Here is a 27,710-nt window from a genome sequence, read left to right on the forward strand (position 1 = left end):
TTCACTGTTTTCTAATCATCTGCCTTTCATCTCTGCTTAGTTTCACCCATAGTTTATCTTATTTCCCTTTGAAATGAACAAATACACAGACTGTATGTGAGGCTCAGGGCCAGTTAAAATAGTTCGGTGCAGCTGAAGACTAGTTAACAACATATAACACAAAGGATTCAAATGTATTAGTATTTAGTCTGTTCCCTTGGGGCTAATGTGGAACTGCTAAAAGAATATTTTTCAATAAACAATCTTCGTATTAAAGCCAACAAATTAACATTACAGTTTCTGTCTCTTTCTGTCTTTCTAATGAAGTCTATGGCTATACACATGACGTCATATTGGAGCGCAGCGTGGTGACGTATTTATTTTGCGACAGAGCCGCATTTTATAATTCTTACAGCTTGGCTTTAAAAACGCAGGCTCTGCACTGTTCTGGGTGTATTTTCTATTTAAATACAATTCCCGACGTTTAACATTTATTTTGTGGCAGGAGCCAAACCGTCATTGTTGTCGGTGACGTCACTGACGTTCTCTGTTTGCAGAAGAGGTTGTTTAAACAGCGTTTCTTTCAGGTCTTTGAATATGAGTTACGGTTACAGAGGAGGGCGAGGAGGACGGAGAGGAGGAAGAGGAGGAGGAGGACATAGAGATGGCAGCACAGAGAGGCGGGACAGAGGAGGAGGGGTTGATCGGCCTCCTCCGCACCTGAAGGGTCGGGAGATCGGAATGTGGTACGCCAGATACGGAGCAGTGAGGAGGAGACAGGCTGACAGGAGGGCGGTACGTAGTGGTACTGATGCTGCTGCACATTTTTAGCTATATATTTTATTTACATACAATTAGAAATCTGTTCACAGATATGTACCAAGACATTGACCGATAAAAAATAAAAAAAGACCTTTGTATAGTTTGTATTTTCAGAATTAGTATTAGTGTTAAAATTTTAGCTAATCTTCATTAGAACATATTCAGCTAAACAAATCCTTCAGGTAGTACTTTATAGTACTATAGTTACAACTTTTTGCTTCTTCTGGTATTGAAAGAAGATGTAGAGAACCAGAAGTCCATTCTCGTCCTGGGTGGTCTTTACTGTACCAGTGAATACAAGAGTACAAGTTACATGCAGTTTTGAGCTCCGTCCCTGAAGCTGTCACAGGGATTTGGGAGATGGGGTGAGGTGGAGGGAGGACTCTCTGTGGTTGCTGTCACAGACTCTTCTACGAACCATTGGAAATATATTTCAGTTTCTAAAAAACTACGTCAAAACCTCTTTTGAAGCTCCCGGGTAGTAATGTCTGTCTGTGTCTGTTTTCAGAGAGCTGTGGTCCAGATGGACGAGGCCAGAGAGCAGCACATCACCAAGCTGCTCAGTTCTGTGCAGCGTGAGCAGCCTTTTACAGACAGAGGCCTCAGGGACAGCCGAGCTTCTGGGTCAAAGGACTGGAGGTCCGTTGTCTGATCTAAATCTTCTGCTCAGACATAAACAGTCCTCTAATGTTGTTCATCGTCTGTGTATGCAGTTATTTTGATGGAGATTTGCCTGAAGAACAGAAAAGGAAGATAAAATCTGAGGAAGATGATAAAGAACTCGGTTTAGACCAGAGGAAGACAGCTCTCAGATCACATGGGTAAAAAAAAGAGATCCTACCAAAACTGTCTCTTGCTGCAACAACAGTTACACAGCAGTACTGACTGACTGACTTATGAGCCCCTCAAGAAGTCAGAATAATGGTCACATCCACAGTGTTGGTTACTCGTGTTATAAAATGTTTTTGCAGCAGCAGCAGTTTTTCTTCTGGAACTCAAACCTTCTTCACTAACGTAGTTGTTAAAAACTTAAATGTTCTTGTTTAGACAATCGTCTCCAGCAGTTAAAGAAGAACCTCCAGACACCTGGGAAGAAGATGACAAAGATGAACTGCAGCAGGAGAAGGAGAAGAAGGAGAGACATAGATACAATGACAAAGACCTTGAATTCCTCTTCCAGGAAGTAGTCAGAGACTGTTCTTTGGACGACGATTTAAGGCAGGATTTGCAAAACAAGAGATCTGACCCCAGGTACAGGGAGATGCTGGTGAGTGGTTCAGTGATGGAGGTTCTGCTGGAAGCTGAAAACAAACCAGGGCTCAACAAAGAAAGTCCAACATTAATTCTACTGTTGAAATTGTTTTGCAGAAATTCAGAGAAAAATTGCCGTCTTATGGGAAAAGAGAGGTGAGTTTAAAAAAAAAAATCCCCTTCATCGATTCCAAAGGTCCTCAGATCCTCAATGAAAAAAACCCAAACTTGTCTCTGTCCTCTGCTCCTCAGGAGCTGGTGGAGCTGATCCAGAGTGACCGTGTTCTGGTGGTGAGCGGAGAGACGGGCTGTGGGAAGACCACCCAGGTCACTCAGTTTATTCTGGACGACTACATCAGCAGAGGAGTGGGCTCCACGTGTCGGGTGGTTTGCACACAGCCACGACGTATCAGCGCCATCTCTGTACGTTCCTGCTGCTGCAGCGTTGTGATGTTTTTTAAATTGTTACATGTGACTTCACTCAGTGTGTGTGTGTGTTTCTCTCAGGTGGCAGAACGTGTGGCTGCAGAGAGAGCAGAGAGTGTGGGGAATGGAAACTCCTGTGGGTACCAGATCCGTCTGCAGAGGTACAAAAGTCTGAAGGAACAGAGTTCTGATTACAACTGTAACAGTTTTGCAGCTGACACTGAATAATGAGGGAATTGTCCTTTATTTATACAAATGTTTTTGCCTTCTATAACTTTAACAGCTGCTGATGAACTTTTAGCTGTATTTCAGACTAATGTTAATGCGTGAAAACCAAGATTTTATCTATCACTGAGAAGAGAAGTCATGTCAACAGCTGTCGACCCATGTGATCGATAACTTCTGTCAATATAGAAGTTTTTGCAGAGCTTCTTTAAAAAGGTGAAAAGGTCACAGAGGTGCAGACTCCAGCTTTTACAGTTCACATGTACAGTCCTACTAAAAGAACAGTTTTATCACCACAGCTGACTGTGTGAGAGAAAATGTGCTGTTCACTGTTAGGGTCACCTTGACCTTCCTGACCTTTAGATTTGTTCTATATCAGTTCTGTCATTTTACTTGTGTTTTTCTCCTTGGCATCTGAGAACATTGTCCAACAGGAAGCTGCTCTGTGGTGTGAACAGGTCACTGAATTCTGACCTATGACATAACTTAGTGTTGAAATGGGAGATTTCCAGCTAAAAAGGCAAAAATAACTAGCGTCAATTAAAGTTAGTGTTGAATGAGTTCCACACAGAGGAGCCTGTGTTGGAGGCCAGTGCTTTGACCACTTCCTGAGTGAAAAGTTGGTGATGTGTTTTTCCAGGTCCAGTTCTTACTTTTAAAGCCTCGGCTCCAGCAGCTCCAGACTCAGCCTCAGACTTTATTCGTGGTATTTTATGTTGTTATTCCTGTTGGTTTATTCGTCCTCACGAGGGGAGTCGTCACGACACGCTGATGTTAATTATGCAGCAACATTTGATGTGTTTGAGTCTGAGGAGTTCTTTCCTGCTCCATTTGTCGTTACGACTAATGACTTTTCACTGCTGTTGTTCTGGGTACCAGCCTTTCATCCTCCACCCGTCTGCAGATTATTACATTATTTATGACAGAACATTATGGTACCACAGAGTTTAGAGCCACATTCATCTGAGCACTGAGTTCAGCGCTGTGTTACTGCTGCTGCTGCTGCTGCAGATGTGTCAGTAATTCTGAAAACATTCTGTCAAAGAGCAGAGAGTGAGCTGAGAATCAGTTACACAAAAATGTGTTTAGTCTGACCTCTGACCTCTTAGTTTATGTTAAAAACTCTTCAGGCTGATGATGACAGGAGTGCGGACCAGAGTCAGGTCAATGTTGGAGGATCAGTGTGAAAACAAAGACATAACCATAATAATCCTGTCCACCAGTGGTTCTCAAACCATGGTACCAGAACCATACTGATCTGGTTTGAGTTAATGTTCATTTTCAACAGAAATCTTTGTCTTCCATCTGCTATTGTCTTTCAGCCGGTTACCCCGGAAACAAGGTTCGCTCCTTTACTGTACCACAGGCATTATTCTGCAGTGGCTTCGCTCCGACCCGTGAGTCTCTGCTTCACCTTCTCCTCTCTTCCTAATCCTCCCCTTAAATTTGTTCTTCATTCCTCTCACAGTCTGGGTGGTCCATTAGTATCACAGACACACACAGAAACAAACACCAGTATGTGTGTGTGTGTGTGTGTGGACTCATGTTTGTCTCTCTGTGGACACTTTGGTTTTGTCCTTGTCACTGTTTCCTTCTCTGGTTCTTCTGGTGTCAGTCTGTTGTCCAGTGTCAGTCACCTGGTCCTGGATGAGATCCATGAGAGGAACCTTCAGTCCGACGTGTTGCTCATCATTGTGAAGGACCTTCTAAAACAGAGAGATGACCTTAAGGTTGTCCTGATGAGTGCGACCCTCAACGCAGTGAAGTTCTCCGAGTACTTTGGTGAACAGCCAGTGTGACGTTCTAACTTTGTTCAGCACCGGTGCTGCAGTGGTTTTGGTTCTTCAATCATTTCTCTCCTTCCAAACATCCTAACAGGCAATTGTCCAATAATCCACATTCCTGGTTCCACCTTCCCAGTGGAAGAGTTTCTACTGGAGGACATAGTGGAGATGACGAGGTAACAATGACACACAAATGGCCTTCACTCATGATCCAGCCGGGGGGCTTTGAGTGAAAAAACCTGTGACAGTTCAGTGACAGATGACATTGCTGTGAAATGGTTCCTCCTCTGTCCGGCAGGTACCGTCCTAAGACTCAGGAGCGTCGTTCCTCTTGGAAGAGAGGTTTCTGGCAGGGTCGGAACTCCAGAGCAGAGAAGGAGCAGAAGGAGGCCCTATACAGTGAGCGTTGGCCTGATTACGAACGCTCACTGAGGAGCAGGTGGGTTCAGATTCAGCTGCAGAGCAGTGACGTCAGCAGAGCAGAGCAGCTGCAGCAACTGTCCTTCTGATCTTCTCATTTCTAATTCTGTCCATTCTGGTCACTCCCAGTGAAGTATCTTCATCTTCAGCTCAGCCTCCTGTCTCTAAGACAGAGTCCCCACTGTAGGTCTGAGGACCAGGTGACCTGACCTCAGGAGAACATCAGAACTCATCTCTTTGTCCTCCACAGATACTCTGACAACACCATCTCCACTCTGCAGATGTTGGATGAAAATGATAAGATTGATCTGGACCTGATTCTGGCCCTGATTCGTCACATCGTCATGAATGAAGAGGTGAGTTCAGTCCAAGTCCCGCCCCCTCTCATGGCTAGACACAAAGATTTTGCTGCCTCTTGATTTTTAGCTAACTTTAATTATCTCATTCATCAGATTTGAACTTCTTGTTTCATTCCCAAGATGTTTGGGCCAAAATGTAATAATCCTTTAAGTTGTTTTAATCCAGTATGTTTTAGATAATTCCAACCTATGGGCTTTTGTTATAAAATTATTATCATTTTTTATCTTTTTATCTACTGTTATCTGTAGCTAAGTTTATGCTTAAATGGCTACCTTTGAAGACTGACAACCTTTAGTTGTCTTCAGGCTAATAATAGACCTAGATGTACAGACATGCATATGTTCAGCATGTGTGCAGCTATGAAGCCAGAGTAGACAGATGACAGTGACGACTCACACTGTGTACTGTGAATAATCTGTTGGAGATGAGTGTGACAGGAAGTGATGATGGATGTCATCAGTTTGATGAGTCCTCACCAGACTGAGGATAGGTGTCAGCTGAGCTGCTGGTTTGCAGCTCTGACTTTAACACTCAGACTCCTCATCTACTTAGAAGGGATTTTTTTACACCAACACAGAGACACAGCCTCAGGCTTTTTAAAAATGTTGAATGTTGTATGATTCAAATTCAAATTTCAGCTCAAACTCTGACGTAACTGAACAGAATATTCATATTCACTTATACTAAGATGGATGCATTAGCCAAAATTATTTAAGTTAAATCAGAAAAGCTACCGTTAGCCCAGAGGATGACATGAGTCTTCATCACTGCTCACATCCAGCTGCGTCTCCATCCGTCACAACTACAGCTACAGTCACTCACTCACACACACAGTCATCCATCTGTTCTCACCATGTTCTGAAGTGGGACTAGGTGGCGCTCTGTCAGGTTTTTCAGATGTGCTGATGAGACAGTGATGCTGCAGGACCTGATATTACATTATAGTGGTGGAGGGTTTGATTCCTGTCACTGCTGTGTGGAGGTCCAGAGTTATTTCCTCAAGTAAACATTATTTCCTGCACAGAAGAAATTTAGTTAGAAAGTTTCATTCTGGATTCATTAATTTCAAAAAAAATTAAATGTTTAAATGTTGCTGATTTCTAGGATTATTGAGTTTGAAGCTGAAGTCAGAACTTAATCAGAATGAATCCAGAATAAATACCTCACCTTCACACGAACTTCAGAATGAGTCTAAAGTCAGGCTTGGTCTCTAAGGCAGTTCAGTAGAGGTCAGCTGGACTGTCTGGGATTCTTGAAGATGTTTCTTCTCTTCATCCCAGAGTCTTTTTTAGTTCAAACTGACTGCGGCACAATTCAGGTCTTTGTCGTCTGAATACAGAGTCCATATAGTAAAACACAGGAGGAAACCATGCTCTGATCCAATGATCACCAGGATCAGGATGTGTGTAGATGGTTGTTTGAGCCACCTGGGAGGTCAGTCTCACCCCAGGGACAACAGCAGTTCCTCAGCACAGCAGTCAGTGAGAAGTGGAGACCCCTGTTGGACGAAGGGGTGAAACCCAGACACTGAAGTCATCCTCTGCTGCACTGCTGTGGATGAGAGGGGCTGGGTGACGTCTGGGTGTGATGGATCCATGGTTGGTGTCTGTTTGTTTTTCTGTGTTTGCTGATGTCACTTCCTGCTGTAACTGCTCGATTTCTGACAGGAAGGAGCTATTCTGGTCTTTCTGCCAGGCTGGGACAACATCAGCAGTTTGAACGACCTGCTAATGAGTCAGCAGATGTTCAAATCAGGTGACACACACACACAGTGATGTGAAAAGCTAAACATTATTAAAACATACATTAATATGTCTGTTAACGTGAAAATGTTCAGCTGTTCTTCTGCTGTTTGAACATTGTCTTTGTTTGTGCTGCTGTCTCCAGAATCCTTCATCATCATCCCTCTGCACTCCCTCATGCCAACAGTCAACCAAACACAGGTGACCCTCCTCCTCTCTGACTCCTCCACCTCTGTGACTCCTTTCTGACTCCTCATAATGTTGTTCTCCACTGATGTGGTCAGAAACCCTGTGTGTTCTTGTGTCTGGCTCAGGTGTTTAAAAAGCCTCCTCCAGGAGTTCGGAAGATTGTCATTGCCACCAACATCGCTGAGACCAGGTGAGTGCTGTCAGAATCAGATCAAATCTGTGTCTCCACAGACACGGGACAAAACCAGGTGTGTTGAAGTCCAGTCAAGTACTCTGGAGTTTAATGGAGTACAGTGAAGCACAGTAAATTCAGTGGAATGCAGTGCAGTGAAGTACAGTGACATCCTGTGCAGTACAGTGGAGCGGTGGCTCTGACCATGACTGTTTGTCCTGTTCCGGCAGCATCACCATTGATGATGTGGTGTTTGTGATCGATGGAGGAAAGATTAAAGAGACGCACTTCGACACCAACAACAACATCAGCACCATGGCAGCAGAGTGGGTCAGTCTGGCTAACGCTAAGCAGAGGAGAGGACGAGCAGGAAGGTTGTTTTTTTATTCTGATGAAGAGATCATGTGACAGTGTAAATCAGTTACTGCTCAGACCTCTTACCTGTCGTTCTTGGCTATCATTTAACTTACATTAATGTTAGCTTCATTAGACAAACTTTTAGCTCTTTGTTAAGAAGAAAACTTGGTTGTGTTTTAGCATGTTTTCTTGCCATTTCTCACCTCAGTGTCAGCTGTCTGTGGTTCCAGAACCACAGAGAGAAGCCACTTGATTCTACATCTGAAGAGTTGATTTGACCTCTGACCTTTCTGATCTCATTCAGGGTGCGTCCAGGGAAGTGCTATCACCTGTACAACAGTCTGAGGGCCAGTCTGCTGGAGGACTATCAGCTACCAGAGATCATGAGGACTCCACTGGAGGAGCTGTGTCTGCAGATCAAGGTGCTGTGAGCAGACTGTCACTCCAGCTCAGACACACAGGCCTGGCTAATGGATTACAGATCCAGAGGTCACAAAGAGCTGCTGCTGCTGGAGATGATGGTTGACAACAATGCTTTCACTGATGATGGGTTTTATATTACTGCAGTCTGATGGATCACAAAGAGTGTGTGTGAGATTACACCTCCACAGGTGCATGTGATGTAACACCTATTTGTGTTGTGTGTCTCGGCTCAGATTCTGAAGCTGGGCTCTGTGGCTCAGTTCCTGAACAAAGCTCTGGACCCCCCCTCTGAACAGGCCGTCAGCCTGGCCATCAAGAACCTCATGGACCTGGTGAGAAGGAACCAAAGATTTTTTAAACAGAGTCATGGAGCGAACATCTGCTAATTGTGTGCTAATGCTGTGTTGTTAGAATGCTTTGGACCATTCAGAGAACCTGACAGCTCTGGGGTTCCACCTGGCCCGTCTTCCTGTGGAACCTCACATTGGTAAACTGATCCTGTTTGGAGCTCTGCTCAGCTGCCTGGACCCTGTTCTCACCATGGCTGCGTCCCTCAGCTTCAAAGACCCATTCTTCATCCCCCTGGTGGGTGGAACCAGTACACACAGTGTTGTTAAATGTTTTTTTTCTTATCTATGAAGAACTCTTTGAAGACCTCTGTCAGTCTTAGTGTTAGCGTCTAACTTCTGTTGGCTAACTGTTTGTGGTTTAATTTAACCTCCAGATGACTTTGTCTCAAAGTTCCTGTTCAGTTTTTTCTGGACCAGTTCTAGAGGTCACTTAGGTTAAACATGAGTTCTGTGTGTCAGGGTAAAGAGAAGATGGCAGACATGAGGAGGAAAGTTCTATCCAGAAACTCCAAGAGCGATCATCTCACCATCGTCAATGCTTTCCAGGTCAGTCACAGCTGCTTCCTTCTTCTTCTAATCTGTTGTTTTTATCTGGACCTGCTCTCACCTCCTCCTTCTCCTCCTTCTCTCACTGATCCAGGGCTGGGAGGAAGCCAGACAGCATGGAGGCAGAAGTGAGAGGGAGTTTTGCTGGCAGAACTTCCTGTCTGCAAACACACTCCAGGTGAGACCAGGTCGAGGCTCACAGAGAGGGAGTGGTAACGTCAGAGAGTGTGACGTCAGAGGTGTTTTGCTGGTTCAATCCGTCAATCCGTTCAATCTGTCTGCAGCCTTTTTAGAACATTTTCTCTGTATTATTTGTTGAGGACTTTTCTCCACTCTTCTTTTCATTTACATCTAATTCCTTCATCTCTTCTTCTCTTCTCATCTCTTTTCCTCAGCTCTTCTCTCCTAAGCCCTCCTTCTCATCTTTCCTCCTCAGCTCGGTGCAGTCCACTCATTCCTCCTTTTCTGCCTCAGATGCTGTACAACATGAAAACTCAGTTTGCTGAACATCTGATGCACACAGGCTTCGTCAGCAGTAAAAACCCCAAAGACTCCAAATCTAACGTCAACTCAGGTAACTGTCCCCCAGCCCACATCTGAAGGTTCAGTGTTGAGGATAATACCTGTCACTTATCGCCATCCTTCTGTTGAACAAAAACATTTTGTGAATGAACACATGTTTAGACTTTCTCTTTAGTGATAGAATCATCTTTGACCCACATGACCTCACAGTAACATGAAGAACAACATCTGGGTCACTACAGTCCTAACCTCTGTCTCGTCTTCATCTCTGACTCATGATCTCCAGACAATGAGAAGTTGATCAAAGCAGTAATCGTGGCAGGGCTGTATCCAAAGGTGGCCACGATCAGACCGTCTCACAGCAGGAAGAGACCAGGGTCAGTCTGTCCTCTCTCTCACACACACATACACACAAACACACATCAAACAGGAACATACACACATACACACATACACACATCAAACAGGTTTTCAGTCAGATGTCAAAGATCACATTTGTGACTTTAAACTTGTTAAACTTCAAACACTTATCATAACATCAGACCAACAACAGCTGACTGAGCAGAGACGGTCCTGTAAAAGAACATTGGTTTAGCCTGTTGGGGCTAGAATTACATTTACAAAGTGACTTACGAGAGGATTAGCATCCGAGCTACAGGGAGATTGCTAGTTAAGATGGTGTTGGGACTGCCAGACCACGTTCCCCAGTTGAGCAGAGTAGTTGTGGGGTAACAGTGGTGGCTTAGTGGTTAAGGAAGCGATTGACAGACTTGGGTCTGGAAGGTTGCAGGTTTGAATCCACCAGCTGCCAAGTTAGCACTGGCAGTGTTAGTGATGGGTTAAAAGCAGAGGTCACAGTTCATTGTGTGCAGTGGTGTGCTGTGTAACAATGACAAGTTCAGTTTCCTTTCCCTTTGTCCCTAAGTCCCCTAAGCCTTTATCAGAGTACTTCAGTAGGAGCAGACCCATTAAGTACCTCGTAGCATTAGTGATTTGTATTTCAGCTAGTGTTTAACCTTTCATTATCTATTTCTCAGATTTCATTTCAAATTTTTGTTTTGACTCAGTTGCTCATTTGTGACCCCTGCTGGCAGACTAATACTATTTTCTTCAACATGACTCCTTTAACATTCTTTAATTCTTTTGAACAGGGTGAAGGTTTACACTCAGGCAGATGGAAAAGTCTGCATTCACCCAAAGTCTGTCAACGCTGAGGAGACACAGTTTAACTACACTTGGTTGATCTATCACCTGAAGATGAAGACTAGCAGCGTGAGTGTGTGTTTGTTTCTATGTGGCGTGGACGTGAGTAAAAACCCTGCTCACACTCAAATGTCAGCAGTGAGCTCTCGGCAGGTTCTAGATGAATATTTGATGAAAGAGTGACTTTTAACTTTGAACTCTGCTGAAATCAAACCTCTCTTCAAAGACTTCAGATGTTAAGTCCAACCTGGTAGAAACCTGTGAAGAGTAACCCGTTCACACACAGGTACAAACAAGAGTGAAAAGAGCTGATGCTCAGACACACAGCACTGAATCTGAAGAAAAAAACCAATGGCAGTTAATAATCAGCCGACAGTCTGCTGTCACTTCAACACAGACAGGAAGTGATGCCTGAAGATACAGAAACCAAAGATGTTTGTGTCAACATCACATCCCAACTGCAGCAAGTCCAAGTCATGTGATTGTGATGCAGCTTCACTTCACTGATCCCAGACCTGCTCTAAATTAAAACCCCACTCTTCCTCCCCCCTCAACTCCATGTGTCGCCTCAGATCTTCCTGTACGACTGCACCGAAGTGTCTCCATTCTCCCTGCTCTTCTTTGGAGGTGACATCACCATCCAGAAGGACGAAGACCAGGAGACCATCGCTGTGGACGAGTGGATCATCTTCAGGTCCCCGTCTCGCATCGCTCACCTGGTGAAGGTAAAAAATATATATATTTTATTTTTAATAAGAGGATACGTTGCTTTAAGTTATTAAAGGTGACTTGGTCAGTAAAGGTAAAGTTAGTCACAGAGTTTCTTTAAAAAATATCTGAAGTCTGTTTTTTGAGGAGAGCAAAATCTTTAAAGTTGAACATTTTTATTTCTCACCTTTTTTCTTTTCTGTCTGATTCTGTTTCCTGCAGAACCTGAAGAAGGAGCTGGACTCTCTGCTGCAGGACAAAATCCAGACGCCGTCTCCAGTGGATTGGGAAAACCTGAAGTCCAAAGACTGTGCTGTCATCACGGCCATCATTGACCTGATCACCACCCAGGAGAAACCTGCAGGAAGGTCGTCTGACCACAGAGGGCGACACACTCACTTCACTGCTCACGGCTGGGATGATGAGGATGAAGATGATGATGATGAGTAGAAAACCTCATCATCATCAGAGACAAAGAGATCTGAGCTCAGTTTGATTAAAGTCCTCGAACCTGGTGCCGGGACCAGAACAGGTCCAGTTCTGCTTCAAAAACAAATACAGAAAATTACAAAACTATCTGTAAAAATAAATAAATAATAAACTCCAAAAGTAGAATAACTTCTTCTGCTGCTAATCTGTCACATGACCTGGAATATTTTAGAGTGATGGCACAAGAAGTAAACAAAAGAGTACATGTAAAAAAAATTATCCATGATCAAATATTTACTTAATACTGACGATAAACAATACACATTTTTGAAAGTTATACAAACTAAATCAACAAATAATATACTGTTTAAAATACAAACAAAGAACAATAGAACAATAAATTACATACAAGAAACAATCAAGAAATTAAAAAAACAAAATTCAAGTCAAATAAAAATAATAAAACCACCAAGTAGTGACAGAAACAAATAAAAGAAAAAAAATGAGTGAGATTAAAAAAAGAACAGGTTTTTACTTTCTTCGCCAGAGTCAAGTCTAGAGACAAAGAGCCAAACTGGACTGGACTTTTCTGGGTCCTGTGTTTAAGTGTTTAAGGGATTCCTGTGATATTTAAAAATAAGATTTAGATAGACAGGACTTTGTTCATCCCCCTGGAGTTCACTTTGGAAAATTAGAGAAAAGACTGAAAAAATAAAAAAAACATTTTCAGAACCTAAATCAGGAAAAGTTTTGTAACTTTTCCTGATTTCTTTGTATTTTTTATTTTTTTATTCCTGGATTTTTCAGCTTTGTTTCATTTCAGCATTTTTGTTATTCATCGTGTTACAGCTGAGGTTTTTCTGGTCTAGATTTACCTGGTAATTATTCTATCATTCTTATCTCTAATCCAAGTCCTCATCACTGAGACAAGTTAATTGGAACCCATGGTGGCAGAAAAACATCAGCGTTCATTACTAGAAAGTTTTCATGTGAAAAATAAAAGTTTCTTACAAATGTACATCACTGTTTATTTACAATAATGATATTTTATAATTCTTACAAGAAGATAATGTGATTAAAGTTTAAAGGAAAAGTTCAGGTTTGTGCAAAGGAAGACTCAGTTCATCTCACTGACAAAGTTGAAATATTTTCTGTTCATCTCAGAAGACCGACGTCATGAACAGAAAACTGATGTTGGTGAACCACTCACTCTGCCACACCAAACCTGACTGAGAGAAAAATCTGTGTTTTTAGCTTCACAGCTGTTGGCTCACTGCTGCCTCCACTGTCATCAGTTGAAAAAGAAGCTAAGAATGTGTTTTGTTTCCGTGTCAATTTTGTTTCATGTTTTTAGGTGATTATGAAAAATCCATGTTCATTTCTTAACAAAAATCGTGGCTTAAAAAGATTTTTAAAAAAAATATATATATATACACACACACACACACATATATATATATATATATATATAGTATCCCTGAGTGAATGGAAGAAACTTCTGTTATTTTTTTGTTTTCCAGGATTCTACGCGAAATGTTTTTGTTCTTTAGCAGGACATAAACTATGGTCACAGCTGGGCCTCAGATCCAGCACAGTGAAAAATCTATCTTGATTTTCTGTACAGAGTTTGTTGCTCAATCTTAGCTTTTGGCTCATTGTGGGCTGATATTTAGCCACCTCCATAAATATGTTTATTTTCTGGGCTGTTTTTGTTTTATTTTCTGCCCCCATGAGGACCACTGTGACTTTAGAAATGTTTCAGTTTTTATTGGCTGAGTAGAAAAACCTGCTGGTCACATGTCGGTCCTGTTGTCCAGTCCTGGTCAGACATTGGTCTCCAGTCCCTGCAGACGGTCCATCCTCTGCATGTTTCTTTGGATGGTGATCTGACAGGTGATTGGCTCGGCACACTCAGCCAGGAACCATCCTCTCTCTCCATCACGCAGTCGTTCACCTTCACACCAACCTGTGGACAAACACAAACACACGATTAATGATCAAACACTGAGAAAAAGACACAGGTGGAGTAAAGTGTGACGTAGACACCGACCGTCCTCCACTGTCTGAGACACTAGAACCACGTCAGCCACCTGCAGAGAGAGTTCATCAGGTTGTTTGGCTGTGTAGGACCGGAGCACCTCCATCTGCAGAACACCTGAAAACATCACACACGAAGACATGAGCCGCAGACGAGGTGACTTTCCATGGATCAGCCACAAGGTGGAGCCACAGCCCGACTGTGAGTGTGTTCGTGTCTTACTCACTGTGTCTGTCCTGACTCTTGTTGCTGTTGTTGTTCTGACCCAGGGCACTGATCCATCGAGCTCGCTCATTTCTGTAACAAAGTGTGAACATTTTAGTCAATATTTTTGTTACTTGTGTCAAAGGAAAGAGAGACAACAGTGATGTCCCTGAGACATCAGTGATGTCCCTGAGAGCACACACACTGGGGACCTGGTCTCCATTCTGTATTACTGTAGGAATTGTTCAGACTCCCAGCTCAGCAGGTTTTACTGACTCGTCCCTCACCCCCTCTGCTCCGCCTCCCACCCTTGACAAAAGAGGTGTGTTTTCAGACCCAAACAAAGGACTGATTCTCAGGAGCTGCTTTTGATTTTTCTTTCTCATGCCTTTCTGAGAGAAGAAATAACAGGGTGGAGACAAACAGGTGGAGTTCCATGAAACCAGATCTTTAATCTCACCTGGTCCCAGCTCAGGCAACAGACCACGGGTTTGAGGGTCTGTGGGGGAGGAGGAGGTGGGAGATGCTCAGGAAATAAAACGTGGGGTTCTGCTGAGGCGCACAGTGAGTCATGATGAGATAGAAACCTTTTCACCTGGGCCTCACACAGACCTCAGAACCAGAACATCCCATGAGTCACAGCTCATTACCCCAGTTCCAGTGAAGCAGCTGATTATAAAGATGAAACAGTGAAGAGGAGTCGAGAAGAGGCGGAGCTACAGTCGTGGGAAACATACCACGATGACTTGTTGCTAGGCAACCACTGAAAAATGCATAGCAACTGGTGGAACAATGGGTGGTTACCAGGGTCCTCACCACTCAACACACACACACAGTTCACAATTCAATAAACTTACAACATTTACCAAAGGTCAAAGGTTACCTTAATTTTTCCACTGACTAGTGGATCAAAACAGAGTGTGTACTACTGCTGTCACTACAGTAGTAGGACAAATACTTTAACACAGCGTACTCTTTCCTAGGATTACCACACCTGGGACACCTGAGGACTAGATGGAATCAAACCCAGAACCTCCTGCACAACAGTCAGTAATGCTCTTTGACTAAGTTTGACATTTCTGGGTCGTGATCCTGAACAGATGTAAGAACAGAAGTGAAGACAGACTTCTTCAGTGGTGAATGTGAAGCTGAGACTAAACAACACAACATCCACTGCTCATTTCCTAGATCTCATGTGCAACAGTGAGAGAACGAACAGGAAACTGGATCTTCCTGAGAACTGAGGAACAGAATCCTACTTCAGACTAAAGAACATGGGAGAAAGAAGGAGGAGGAGTTTCAGACGCAGGAACCTGTTCTGGATGAACTGCTGAGAGAAAGCAACGAAGTGGAGTTCAGTTGGATTTCTTCATCAGGAACATAATCCAAAGTCTGGTTTGTCTACAGACCTCAAACCTCAGGTGGAGTTTCAAAGTTCTCAAATATTCTCTAAAATGATCTGATATTCTCTCAGATGATTCTTCATTTTTCAAAAATCGCAGATGATCTCATATTTTTACAGCTGTTCTCGGGCGATCTCAAATACTCTCAGATGTCTGTGTAACTACAGCTCCTTTCTTCTCTTACTTGGAGAAGTTCCACTTCACTTACTCAGGGAACACCTTTGTTCATACTAACTGGACTGGTTTTTATGACGATGTTTTAGATTAAAGCTTGGTTTCACAGGCTTCATCAATGAGGTCAAAGGTTAATTTTGAATTGTCAGCAGAAGGGCCCAAACCCAATTCAGAGACAGAAGAACCCTTAGGTGAGTGGCAAGCTGAGTCTGCAAAAATGAGTGACTGAACCCAAGAGAAAGGAACCAACACTTACAGTAAATCTGTGCCCAGGACCATCGGAACTTTTTCACCCGAATAGTTACTACGGAACGCCAGACGGAACAGGTGATTAGCTCCAGACTGGCGGGAGTGGCTGAGCATGGCTGCAGTGCTTCTGACAGGGGACAGGTTCAGATCCTCGGGCTGACAGGAACTGACCCAAATCTTGTCTCGGAGAGCGTAGTCAATCACAGAGTAACTGTCGTCACTGGAACACAGAGAGAACACAGAAGGTGAACCAGGTCCAACCAGGTCCATGAGAGTACCATAAGTATCATTAACCTAAAGGCTAAGAGACTGGTTCCCATGTTAGCATCTGAACGCAACAGAGAGTTGAGTAAGTCAGAAGTCAGGAGGAGCGTCATGAGACTCTTCGGTCACATGACTCCTCCTACAAGACAGACACAGGTTGATAACTTTTGACTCCGCCCATTTGTAAAACCTCTCTGCTCCACAACTGAGGAACAACAGAACAAACAGTTCTCCACCAGCAGAACAAAAACACAGGCGTATTCACACAGAATGTTGAATGTTCAGGTGATTGTTGAGACTGGGAGAAAGTCAAACAAACACACACACACACAGATTAGATCCGGATTGTATTCCCAGAAAAAAACATCAGGACAGTTTCTTTTCCTTCTCTGATGTTTTTATGATTCTGGAGGATTTTTCTGAGTCTGTGACTGAAGACACAATCAGTTCCAGATGCAGAGGCAAATGAAGGATAAAGAACAAACACACTCTGCATTCACACATCATTTCACACCAGACACCAGGGCGGCGACATTCCTTAAAAAACAGCTGAGGGTTGAAACTGCTAGACACAGTGAGACGTGAAATGTTGAAGGTCACACGACGATCTAATCAAGAACCCTTCAAAGCAGAATCGCTGTCATTTATTTGGACTTTTCAGACCGAGACGGCTGGTCTTTGGTTCAGTCAGTGGTTCTGTTTCAGTCTCCTCTAACATGATGAGCTCCTCTAGTCTCCTCTAGGTGGACCATAGTCTGGTTCATGGTGGGTCTCTGCAGTAGAACAACAGAACTCTACCTGAAGCTCATAGTCCAGTGGAACTCTGGTTCCTGTCTTTGTTCACTCTTGACTTTAGACTGGACTCTGTTCTGTTGGGTGGAATCAATATGTGCATACTATATGGTACATCCAAGTATACATGCATACACCAGCATGCATGTAGTACACCCAAGTACATATGCGTACATCAGTACACATAAATCCATGTACAAGTAATCAAATTAAACTTCATGGGTAAGTTAAACCACAAAAACATCAGTTCATCCAAAATGAGAAACCAAACGGCTCACTGTGACAATTTCAACAAGTCAGAACAAGTGTTGAAAGGTGTGTGTGTGTGTGTCTCACCTCTTCTTTCTGGTGATGATGAAAACGTCGTTAAACAGGAAGAAGTAAACCTGCTGTCGAGCTGTTCTTTTCAGGAAAATCCCATTGTCTTCCACAAATGCTGTCACTTCTCCTCTCTTCACCATCCACCTGGACGATGACACCAGAGGAAATGGCTGCAGGAGGTAGAGCAGGATGAGGAGCAGAATGAGCAGAAGATGTTACACATGAATATGACAAGCATTCTCAGAAAGATTCATGTGAAAAACGTATAACGTGTGCCTTTCTCTTCCAGTGATTCCAGAAACACTCCTGAGATCCTGTCTAACATGCAGTAGAATGGCCAGGCCTGTGTCAGTACTACAGTATCCAACAGTGATCTTCAGGGCTTACGTGGCAGATATTTGGACTGCTGTCATCACCAAATCTTGACATGACTGCTTCAAGCACTCCTAACCTCGGACTAACCTCGGGCTGGGAATTTGAAGGACAGATTCCAAGATATTTCAGGGACAATTTGAACCATGCTGTTTCTGGACTTCAGCTCTGCATTTAACACGACCGTCCCCCAGAACCTGGTATGCAAATTGGGCCCCCTGGGGCTTAACACCCCCTGTCCAACTGGCTGCTGGACTTCCTCACTGACAGAACCCAGTCTGTCTGAGGGGGCAACACCACTCTGAGCACTGGCTCCCCTCAGGGCTGCGTCCTGAGCCCTCGGCTGTTCACCCTGATGACCCATGACAGTCTCAGGCACAACACCTTCCACCCCATCCAGGACGTAGCACACAGACGCTGTTTAGCCAGAGCTCACCAGGTTCACTCTGGCCCCACCCACCCCCACAATGGTCTGTTCACCCTGCTGGCGTCTTGAACAACAAGATTCAAAAACAGTTTCTTTCTCCTGGCCATCAGGCTGTTAAATACCCATAACTACCCACAGTCAAACAGGTGCAGTACTATTGTATACTATTGTTTACATTCATCACTTCACACTGATTGTATTTATATTTATATGTACTTTATAGTTTACCTCAACACACGTCTGAACTATTTACACATACTATTTATGTATATTTACCATCAGTTTATATTTTAGCACAATTTCTGTTCTGCACTACCTATATACATATGTATGTAGACATACTACAAGCTGTGTATTTTGTACTGTGTACTGCGGTTGCCAAGCAACGACATTTCGTTACCAGACTCACTGTTTTCTTGTGTTTCTGTGTAATGACAATAAAGAAAGTCCAAGTCTAAGTCTAACCAATCTCTGTCTCATCCGATGATCAGTGAATGAAAACAAGGACATGGAAGTGTATGGAAGAGGATTCTTTCTTGTCTGTACCTTGATCTTAAACTCCAGCTGAGAGTTGATGGTGTACATCATCTCTGTTCTCTCCATCCTTCGAGCACCTTCGTTACACTTCCTGACCACCTGACATACACACATACACACACACACACAGACCTGTGTTTGTACTGACTCACTACATCAGCACCATCAGAATCCAGAAGTCCAGAAAAATGAATATGAACTTGTGAAGTGAAACTCCTCTGACCTTGAGGATGGCCTGTAGTGACCTTTTACAGAGGTCATACTGAGCAGAGTCTTTGGGAGTCTTCTGACAGATCGTCTATAACAGAGACAGACAGACAGACAAATAGAAAGGTGAGTTCATCTTGACAACGGTGATTAACCTCCTCCACAGCTGCTTCAGATTTACAGGTTTACAGCTCTGTTAGAATCCTGGTCATTTCTTTACTGTGAGACGAAACAAGGACAAAACCCAACTTTCTCAGGATCCAAAACCTCAGTGTTTAAAACTCCAGGATCCCAGGAGAGAAAGTCACACAAGTAGAGTGAGGAGGAGGGAGGGCAGAGGAGGATGAGAGAGTAAATGCAATGTATGTACCATGACCCATGTGAACTACAGAGTGACACTAACACTGTTTTTCAGTTAGTAGATGCACTAAGTGGGAGGAGCTAACAGCACAACCCTGATTGGTGGAGAACACTCTGCCTTTTATTTACTCTTCATGGCTGCTTGTGTTCGGCTGATCTGCTGATTCTAAGGAGTGTGTGCCAGGTCTCTGGACTCATGAGAGATCACATCAGTGTGTGTGAGTTGGAGACACACCCTGAGTGGAATCCTCATGAGTTGTGTAAAAATTCCAGAGCCCAAATTTGGAATGTTTGTGCAGTGAACTCACGTCCATGAGCAGAGGCAGACGAGTGATCCTCTGCATGGGCAGGATGAAGAAGGAGATCATGGGGAGGTTCCTACAATCAGGGTGGGCCTCGATCCTGCTCAGCACCTCCTTAAAGCCTGGATTCTTGGAGCTGAAGAGAAAAGACATGGAGTTTTAGGAAAGAGGAGGAAAATTCACAGTTCACGACAGGAAGGTTCAGGGTTGTTCCAGAGGATGAACATTTACTGTGACTATGACCTGCCACGGCTGAAGGTCCGGGTCAGAACCACACATTCTTACAGTCTTAATCTTTAAAACAGTCTAATTTAAAACTTTTATACTAAAAACTGAAAAAAAAAAACTGTTGAAATGTTTCCTTTGAAGTAACTAGACACCTTATTTAAAATAAAAAAAACAATTACAATCAATACATTAGAGTTCAACAAATGTTTTTCAAACATTTCTTTAAAAGTCTTCTGTTACAAAAATGACACTAATTGAAAAAAAAAATCTTCTCAAAATGAACAAACTTGGTTTCAAAGCAGTGATTTTTAGAAAAAAAAAATTTAAATCCAGCGAGATCACAGAGGAGATGAGGAGGAAAGACTCACAGCAGCCGCTGCAGCGTCCTCTGCTGATAGACCTCGTTGGAACAGTAGGTGATATAGGGGTCAAAGTTGGACTCGGCGTGTTGACTGACAATGTCACTGATGTCCTCGATCACAATGTTCTGTTGGTGTCTTTCCTCCAACTCCTGGAAGAACCTGAACACAGAAAACAAGTGTAATGAAGTACCATCAGGTCATGTGACACGCCACAACACCATAGAGGAAGTACCTCCACAGACAGTCACTGCAGCAGGTCACTGACCATCAGGACCGAGTCAAGGACTCTCACCATGAGTCAGAGACTCATCAGTCAACAGGGACAATTAGAGGGGGGGTAGATGAGTGGTGAGGGGGGCAGGAAGTACAGCTTCTGTAGGATCACAGAGCAGGAAATCTGAGCCTCTGAAAACACAGCAGACTGAAACACACACACTTTTTCTCTTCCTCAGCTTCAGCAGATGGTCGTCACTGTGGAGGGTCACATGGTCACTGCCTGGAGAAAAGTGTCTTTGTCTGAGGTGACAAACAGGAAACTGGACCTTGGTCTGTGTGAAGAGTGAAGAAGATGTTTCTTCTATTCGTCCACTGGATGATGTTTCATTCAATAAAACAACCAACACTGTCGGTGTTTACACACACACACACACAGATACACATCTTCTGATAACTGAGGTCTCTGTCTCCAGCAGCAGAACATTGTTCTCTGACATGTGGTTGAAGCAGAGCTACAGAGCTCTGCTCTGAAAGGGCAGCTTCACTGCAGCTGCTCTGACCCTGGTCACAGGGTCACAGGGAGGAACATGACAGGAAGACAGAGAAGGAGAGAAGAAGAACCTACTTCTTACTGGCCTCACAGACATCAGTGATGTTGGAGAAGAGGTGGTGGTGTTCAGTTTTGGTCATGGTTTCACTGAGTTCTGCAGAGTTCTTGAACATGCGGATCAGGACCTCCAGACTGTGGAGGTAGGAGTGCTCCGAGGAGATCACCTCAAATATGGCCTGAGGAGAAGAAAACGAGTGACCGTCAGTGTCAGCAGGACACAAACATCTTCCTCATCACACGTTCACATGGACTGATTCCCACCTCCTGTTGTTTTCGTTCTTCCGCGCTCATTCGCTCCGACAAACCACTCTTCTTCACCTGAAGAAAAACATAAACACAATCCCTCTGAGTACAAATACAAGGGTAACAGTGTGTATGTTATTAAAGCTGTGGTTTCAGGGTCTGTGACATGAGCAGGATTCTACCCTCTCTCTAGATATTCTTCTTTTTCTTTTCTGTTGACAGAGATCAGCCTGTCCTCAAGGTGGAATATTTACCAAAGGATAACACAGCCAATAGGTGGCAGTAATGACACTTAAGGCATGCTTGACCTAGCCTTGGTGAATAGTGACTATGTGTCAGCACAACACTAAAACCAAAACTAACACGCTCTAAATGCAAGTGCCCTGGCTGCACGCTAACTGTATATAAACAACGCACCAGTAAAGGTGAATCATGAAACGGGGTTTTAAATGTTTAAACTTAGCATCACCTACAGGTGGTAAGAGTGGAGTGACACGCAATTATTTAGTGAAGCAGAACTGCAGACTGCCCCTTTAATCATCTTCTTTTTGTAAAGTTAATTTCTTAAGTCCTCTCCACTCTGCCCTTTGACTGGGTGTGACTGCTGACTCTCCATTCTACACAGTCACTAATTCACCTGGAGCTACACTCTGGATCCACTGGGTTAAAGTTTGCAGGGAATCCTGGAAAAACTCCCCCTCCTGCTGCTGAAAACACAGTCGTAAACCTTTTAGACATCAGGGAGTAAGGAGACTGTGAACAGGAAAAGTTCTGATGTGACGAACGTCTTTAGATCTGGTTGTGTCCTCTGCTGACAGGCAGCCCGTTTCCTGTGGCCCAGAGGACAACCACTGGGTCACAGCGATGATTCCCACAGAATGTGAGACGTGAGAAGAATGTGTGTTGTTACGTAAGCTTCAGTCTGAACACAGTGTAAACACACCCACAGCTGTAGAGCAGCTGGGCTGGAACAACAGCACCATCACTTCTGCTCCACATTAGACCTGGACGCTGGCCAACACATGACTAAAGGTTAGACAGACAGTACCAAGAACTGTTGAAGGAGCTTCACCTGGACACACCCAGAGCAGTCGCACCTCTCAGTTCCACCTTGTTTTCATTCCTTCGTCATGCTGTAAACAAACTGATTGGAGTAGAACACAGAGCTCACTCCAGGTCTCTGGAGTCCTGTCTTCATTTGTGTTTGTCATACGGAGTAGCTACATGTCCCTATCTCTGTCTCTGTCCCAGTCTGACCTCTAACACCAACACATCTGGTCATTGTCTTCCGACCTGTCGTCCAAACGACTGTGGAGTCATGAGGACTAGAAGACAGAGGGTACTGTCTCACCATCACTGTCCTCTGACATGAGGGGAGGAGATCAAACTGTGGTCAAAATAGACATGAGGACATTCTTCACAGATGTGGGATTCTCCATCAAGATGTATAGAAGAGAAGGGAAGTGTGTGTGTGTGTGTGTGTGTGTGTGTGTGTGTGTGCGCGTGTGATGCAAGTCTGACCACACTCAGCTGACTCCAGGAGGTTCTGATGGGTCTGTACTGGACAACAATCCCACTGTCAGGACTGGCCTCTCTAGAATCTGCGTCCTCATCTGAGTCGTTGTGTAAGGCCTTCTCCTGGTAGTTCTGATAGAGCTCCTCCTCTGGAACAGAGCAGAACACCAATGTTAGAAAGACAAACAGAGAGGTGGGGCTGCTGGGGGGTACATGACCCAGGTGTCAGGTTCTCACCTTCACTGTCAAACGTCCGCTGACTGGTCAGAACTTTCTTCTTGTCTGGATTCTGAAAGAGTGTGTGTGTGTGTGTGCGCTTGAAAAAACTTCTGTTTAGAACAAGAAATGTTTCTGTTGTTGTTTCTTTGCCTGCATGTTCAAAACAACAGGGACTAGAACAACTCTGACTGGATACTGGATTTATTCTATGAGTGAAAATTCAATAATTAAAGGATAATCCAGTGATAATCATAGAACTTCTGTTTTCTGGGATTAAGTCAGAGGTTACCTTGTTTGTCCCTGTTCTGGATGGTGGTTCTGAACCAGGACTGCAAGGTTTTGAGATCCTGGGACTGGATAATTTTGGGGTTACAGGACTGGCAGGCTGGGGTGTTCCAGGGCTTGAAAGTTTAGGTGTTCCAGGACTGGCAGGTTGGGATGTTCCAGGGCTTAAAAGTTTAGGTGTTCCAGGACTGGCAGGTTGGGATGTTCCAGGGCTTGAAGGTTTGGATATACCAGGAAGGGTATGTTTTTTTGTCCTTGGACTTGATGATGTATTTCTTCCAGGACTTGTGGGTTTGGATAATCCTGGACCTATTGGTAAAATTTGTTTATCATCTCCAGCAGACAGAGACAAGTGTCCTGGGAATCGGGGATCTCCTGACGGATCCTCCAGTTCTTCCCCACTAACAACAGCCCTCCTATAAGACGTGCTCCTCAGCCCTCTCCTGAGTGTTCCTGGACTGTCGCCTCTTCCGTCCATTTCTTCTCCAGGACCTCTTGTGGAAAAGTACAGTCCAGATTCCACCATAGAGAGTGTTTTCAAGGCTCGTCTGGAATTATCAACACACAGGAGCCCGGTCAGACCAGGACCTGAGGGTCCAGAGACGGTCATCTTGGTCTGTCGGACATCCGAGGCTAAATTCCGTGGAATGAGCTGCTGCGTTCCCATCTTCAGAGCAGCAGGACTGTTGGTGCTGAGGACGATGGAGGGAGAAGAAGTGGAGGGAGAGGGAGTGGAGGAGGAACAGGAGCCCCTGGAGTCCTGGCGTTTGAGGAGGACCTGACTTCTGTCCGATGGTGATGAGGAGCGAGGAGTCGGCGGATCCGAGGATGACAGGGAGGGAATGCTGGAGGAGGAGCTGTGTGAGGGGGTGGGGACCAGAGGAGAGGAGCTCGAAAAGACGTTCTGATGGTTGTTGGTGAAAGTGTGATGAGACAGACGTGGAGGAGAGTCTGGAGGAGCTAGAGAGCCATGGTCCTGAAGGCTCCCTTCATTCCAGACAATATCTCTAGGACCTGTGTTCCCAGCACCACAGACTCTGTCACAACCCTTGTTGTCCAGTGGGGCAGATTTCCTGTCCTCAGACCTGAACCTGGACAGGGAGAAGCGTTGGTTTGAAAGGTTTCCGATGCTGATGCTCCGCACTACCCTGGACTTCCTGCAGGGTTTGCTGAGAACGTGCTTCAGCACCGCTGTGTTGGTGCCTGGACACGTGGGACGGAAGACCAGCGTCTCAGCAGGTTGACTGAGGGTGAGAGGACACTTGTCCTCCACAGGGAAGTCTGTCGTCATGACCCCGTTGATGTGATAACTGAGAGGCCGAGGTTTGGATTTTCTACATTCCTGAGGACCTGTCCGATTGTCGGTGCGTCGTTTCCACAGAGGAAGGATATTGTTGTTGGACAGATCCACATCGTTGGCCTCGTCCATGGTGGTGGTTTGCTTTGTCCGTGGACTCAGTCTGACCCTGCGGATAAACAAAGAGGGACATGGATCAGTATCTGAGACCTCAAAGGATCAGCGTCCACACTGAGAGAGTTGAACATTAACTAGAGGAGTTTCAGAGGTTGAACGGATGAACCGGGAACAGAAACCAGCAGAAAACGAAAGAGTGAAAGAAAACGCTAATTTCTGTAAAATTCTGGGTTTTCACGTTGATTTACAGGTTCACTGTAAACAGTCATCAACTTCCAAGAGAAGGGTTGAGAGATTGAATCCCTACAAAGGTTATAATCTCGAGGCTGGAAATTTTGATTCTTTTAGACACAGCAGTTACTTTTAACACATTCCAGAAGATTTGTTTTAGATTATGATATTGACACAACTTGAAATGTAAAAATCACACTGAGGTCCAGCTCCCAGATCTACTCTCTGGAGAAGAACTCAGTCCTGGAGCTGTCAGGATTATTTCCCCAGTCTCATCATGTCGCCCATCACAGGAATGTGTAAAAAATAGTACAGTTGATAAAGTGAAACCTGAGCTTGACGTTGATGTTCCCTGACGTGACATTAATTAATCAAATGAACTCACCATTAATCAGCTTCAGCCTGTTGTTCATTTCAACTTGAACTTTCAAAAAGTAAAAGCATAAATTAAAAACACAGTCCAGCAGCATGGTAGCAGAACTTGAAGAAAACAGGAAGTTAATCCAGAACTGAAGTGAGTCTAGTGAAACCAGGACAGGTGGAAAAACTGGATCAACAACAGCAGCAGCAGAGTCTGAGGTCAGTGACAAGTTCCTGCAGCAGAATGAAACTGTCTGATAGTACTGCTACTGACACACCAAAGGAGCAAGAGCAGGAGGAGTGGCAGGAGCAGGAGGAGGGGCAGGAGGAGGAGAAACAAATAAAAAATTAGTTTCACTTTGTTTTAGTAATAATCAATATAAAAAGTTAAAAATGATAATAATAGCAGGACCAGTTAGTGTTACCACTGACCACAGCAAGCCTCACAGTAAAAAGGTCAGTGGTTCAATCCCAAGCTCAAATCAATATGCTCTTCTGTATGGAGTTCTACTGTTCTCCCTCTCTGTGTGTGTGTGTGTTTTCTTCACACAGTCCAAAATCTATTATCATTGTTCATGCTAAACTGACCAGAGATGTGAATGTGAGTGTGTCTCTGTTTGTGACCCTGTTTGAGGACCCTTCTTGGGTGTAACTCTACCCTCAACTCATGACTGCTGTCCGGGATTGGCTCAAGCTTTAACCACCTGCATAGTGAGAAAAGGATGGAGTGATAGAAGTTGAAACTACAATGAAAATGTATAAGAACTGTTATTACTAAATTATTCAAAATTAATAACTTAAATCATATATTAAAACATAGAATAACAAAATACCAACGACAACAAATATAATTAAAAATGAAACGTGTAAGGCGGGACTGACCCTACACACCTCGAACACAGTTATTGCTGGTTTTGCGCCCTCTTGTGTCTTTATGGTGCACTTAACATTTTTAAAACGTATTTTTTAAGTTAATTTCAAGTTAATTTCGGCTCATTGATTCATAAATAAATCTACTCTTTGCCCGGTAAATCATTTGGCTAATACAGCTGGAATATTCTGAGACAGGATTAACAGATTAACAACTCACAGGATAGTAAAATGGTCTGTGTGCGGGTGTGAGTGATAGAGAGACGAACTTGATGAAGTTTTGGACACGACCCATAGACATGGAGGAACTTCACAGACCATGTGACAGTGATGAGCTTAGGTCTCCTGTTCAAACCAGTTCAGACAAACATAAACAACGACAGATCCCTCCCACACTTTATCTCATACTGTCTTGAAGTCCACTGTGGTCTGACATGTGAGTTGGACTACAAATGGCCAGTGCTGGGAATAACGGCGTTACTTTCCAGTAACGGGTAATCTAACTAATTACTTTAATCTATCGTTATAACGTCATTACCGTCACCAACACGTCACAGAGCTGTGCCTCATATCTGACTGTGCGCTTCCATACAAACTGGGTCACATGACGCGTCCCCGTTTCTGTTCCTCAGTACATCTCCAATATAAACTTTACAGAAATATTTGTTCTACATCATGACTCTCCAGCGTTTGTGTAATGTCTTTAATGTCTGTGGGAGAGAATTGTTCCTGTTGATCGTACAAGAAAGTGCAGAGAAAAGTCAGCAGGGAAGGCAGGCAGTACTCTGCATCACCTCAAGGAGGCGTTTGAAAGTCAAAATTAAATTTGTGCTGCACTCATCTCTATAGTTTAATTTGTAAATATACAGTAAATATGAATCTCGGAGTGTATGGATGGACAGATGAATGAATGTTTAGGAATTAAAGTTGGATTTGTTCAACAGATTCATATACATTTTCAGCACAATTTTAAAACTGTTTATTTTTCTTTTTAAGAACATAGTTGGAACACAGTATGTCCACCAGTTGTCTTAAGTTGTGAAAGTTTGATTCATTTAATTTACACCACAGCGAGTTAAAAGCACTTCATAATGTTGAAATGTTTACTTTTGTGAAGATGAAAACAGCTGTACCAGTTGCGGTCTGTTGAGGTGCAATAAATTAAAACCTCTGTTCAGGTACTTGTCTTTACTCTACATTTTTTAACTTAAAAAAAAGTAACGCAACAGTTACTTTAACTGGTAACTAGTTACTTTTATAGTGGAGTAACTCAATTACTAACTGTGTTACTTTTTGTGAGAAGTAACTAATAACTATAACTAATTACTTTTTCAAAGTAACGTGCCCAACACTACAAATTCTACACATTCTCTTTTCCAGGTATGACTTTCACACAATTTCAGACGATTAGTCTGCACGAGCGTGCTTACCTATAGTCATGTGCCTTGACAACATCCAGGAGGTCACAGGGATCAGCAGCTCCTCAGTCAGTCCTAAACTTCACAACAGCCAAGGAGGTTCTGGATCTACACACATCCATTCTGGGATGGAAGCGGAGCTGGTTCCTTGGTTTTGTAGCACAGTCCTGGTCCTAACAAC

General features: G+C 43.7%; 2 protein-coding genes and 3 long non-coding RNA genes across 6 annotated transcripts; 1 reads left to right on the top strand and 4 right to left on the bottom strand.

Annotated features, from left to right (window-relative positions):
• The first annotated feature begins 359 nt into the window (after nucleotides 1-359).
• dhx36 (DEAH (Asp-Glu-Ala-His) box polypeptide 36) lies at nucleotides 360-12,891 on the top strand. The gene is made up of 26 exons (XM_008309479.3): nucleotides 360-774; nucleotides 1,310-1,440; nucleotides 1,515-1,622; nucleotides 1,849-2,068; nucleotides 2,170-2,208; nucleotides 2,305-2,475; nucleotides 2,560-2,639; nucleotides 4,026-4,100; nucleotides 4,319-4,485; nucleotides 4,582-4,663; nucleotides 4,786-4,926; nucleotides 5,158-5,263; nucleotides 6,935-7,022; nucleotides 7,155-7,210; nucleotides 7,324-7,388; nucleotides 7,601-7,744; nucleotides 8,032-8,149; nucleotides 8,384-8,482; nucleotides 8,562-8,735; nucleotides 8,960-9,046; nucleotides 9,141-9,224; nucleotides 9,521-9,620; nucleotides 9,855-9,945; nucleotides 10,720-10,840; nucleotides 11,344-11,496; nucleotides 11,702-12,891. The coding sequence occupies exons 1-26, from the start codon at nucleotides 577-579 to the stop codon at nucleotides 11,927-11,929; spliced, it is 3,126 nt and encodes a 1,041-aa protein (XP_008307701.1). The 5' UTR covers nucleotides 360-576; the 3' UTR covers nucleotides 11,930-12,891.
• LOC103378305 (uncharacterized) lies at nucleotides 1,991-6,928 on the bottom strand. The gene is made up of 3 exons (XR_521493.2): nucleotides 6,435-6,928; nucleotides 6,120-6,283; nucleotides 1,991-2,102 (listed from the first exon to the last, which is right to left on the bottom strand). It is a non-coding gene; the product is annotated as an uncharacterized LOC103378305 (long non-coding RNA).
• LOC112486904 (uncharacterized) lies at nucleotides 7,345-8,067 on the bottom strand. The gene is made up of 3 exons (XR_003049472.1): nucleotides 7,931-8,067; nucleotides 7,575-7,758; nucleotides 7,345-7,471 (listed from the first exon to the last, which is right to left on the bottom strand). It is a non-coding gene; the product is annotated as an uncharacterized LOC112486904 (long non-coding RNA).
• On the bottom strand, nucleotides 8,598-9,957 carry LOC112486903 (uncharacterized). Its single transcript, XR_003049471.1, has 4 exons — nucleotides 9,818-9,957; nucleotides 9,670-9,690; nucleotides 9,028-9,523; nucleotides 8,598-8,732 (listed from the first exon to the last, which is right to left on the bottom strand). It is a non-coding gene; the product is annotated as an uncharacterized LOC112486903 (long non-coding RNA).
• LOC103378304 (rho guanine nucleotide exchange factor 26) lies at nucleotides 12,526-27,679 on the bottom strand. 2 transcript variants are annotated; one of them, XM_025054789.1, is made up of 16 exons: nucleotides 27,542-27,669; nucleotides 25,267-25,945; nucleotides 23,241-24,702; nucleotides 22,970-23,021; nucleotides 22,739-22,881; nucleotides 21,236-21,292; nucleotides 20,990-21,150; nucleotides 20,155-20,307; nucleotides 19,565-19,694; nucleotides 18,913-18,987; nucleotides 18,699-18,788; nucleotides 17,369-17,523; nucleotides 15,984-16,196; nucleotides 14,173-14,243; nucleotides 13,959-14,063; nucleotides 12,526-13,874 (listed from the first exon to the last, which is right to left on the bottom strand). In XM_025054789.1, exons 3-16 carry the CDS (start codon nucleotides 24,663-24,665, stop codon nucleotides 13,732-13,734), a joined length of 2,973 nt encoding a protein of 990 aa, XP_024910557.1. In that variant the 5' UTR covers nucleotides 24,666-24,702; nucleotides 25,267-25,945; nucleotides 27,542-27,669; the 3' UTR covers nucleotides 12,526-13,731. The 2 variants fall into 2 exon arrangements, with proteins under 2 accessions (XP_024910557.1, XP_008307699.1); XM_008309477.3 differs by lacking the exon at nucleotides 25,267-25,945 and having other exon boundaries at nucleotides 27,542-27,679.
• Between the last annotated feature and the right edge of the window lie 31 nt (nucleotides 27,680-27,710).

Source organism: Cynoglossus semilaevis, chromosome 4, assembly GCF_000523025.1.
Source record: "Cynoglossus semilaevis isolate Cse_v1.0 chromosome 4, Cse_v1.0, whole genome shotgun sequence".
In the NCBI taxonomy this organism is placed as follows: Eukaryota; Metazoa; Chordata; class Actinopteri; order Pleuronectiformes; family Cynoglossidae; genus Cynoglossus; species Cynoglossus semilaevis.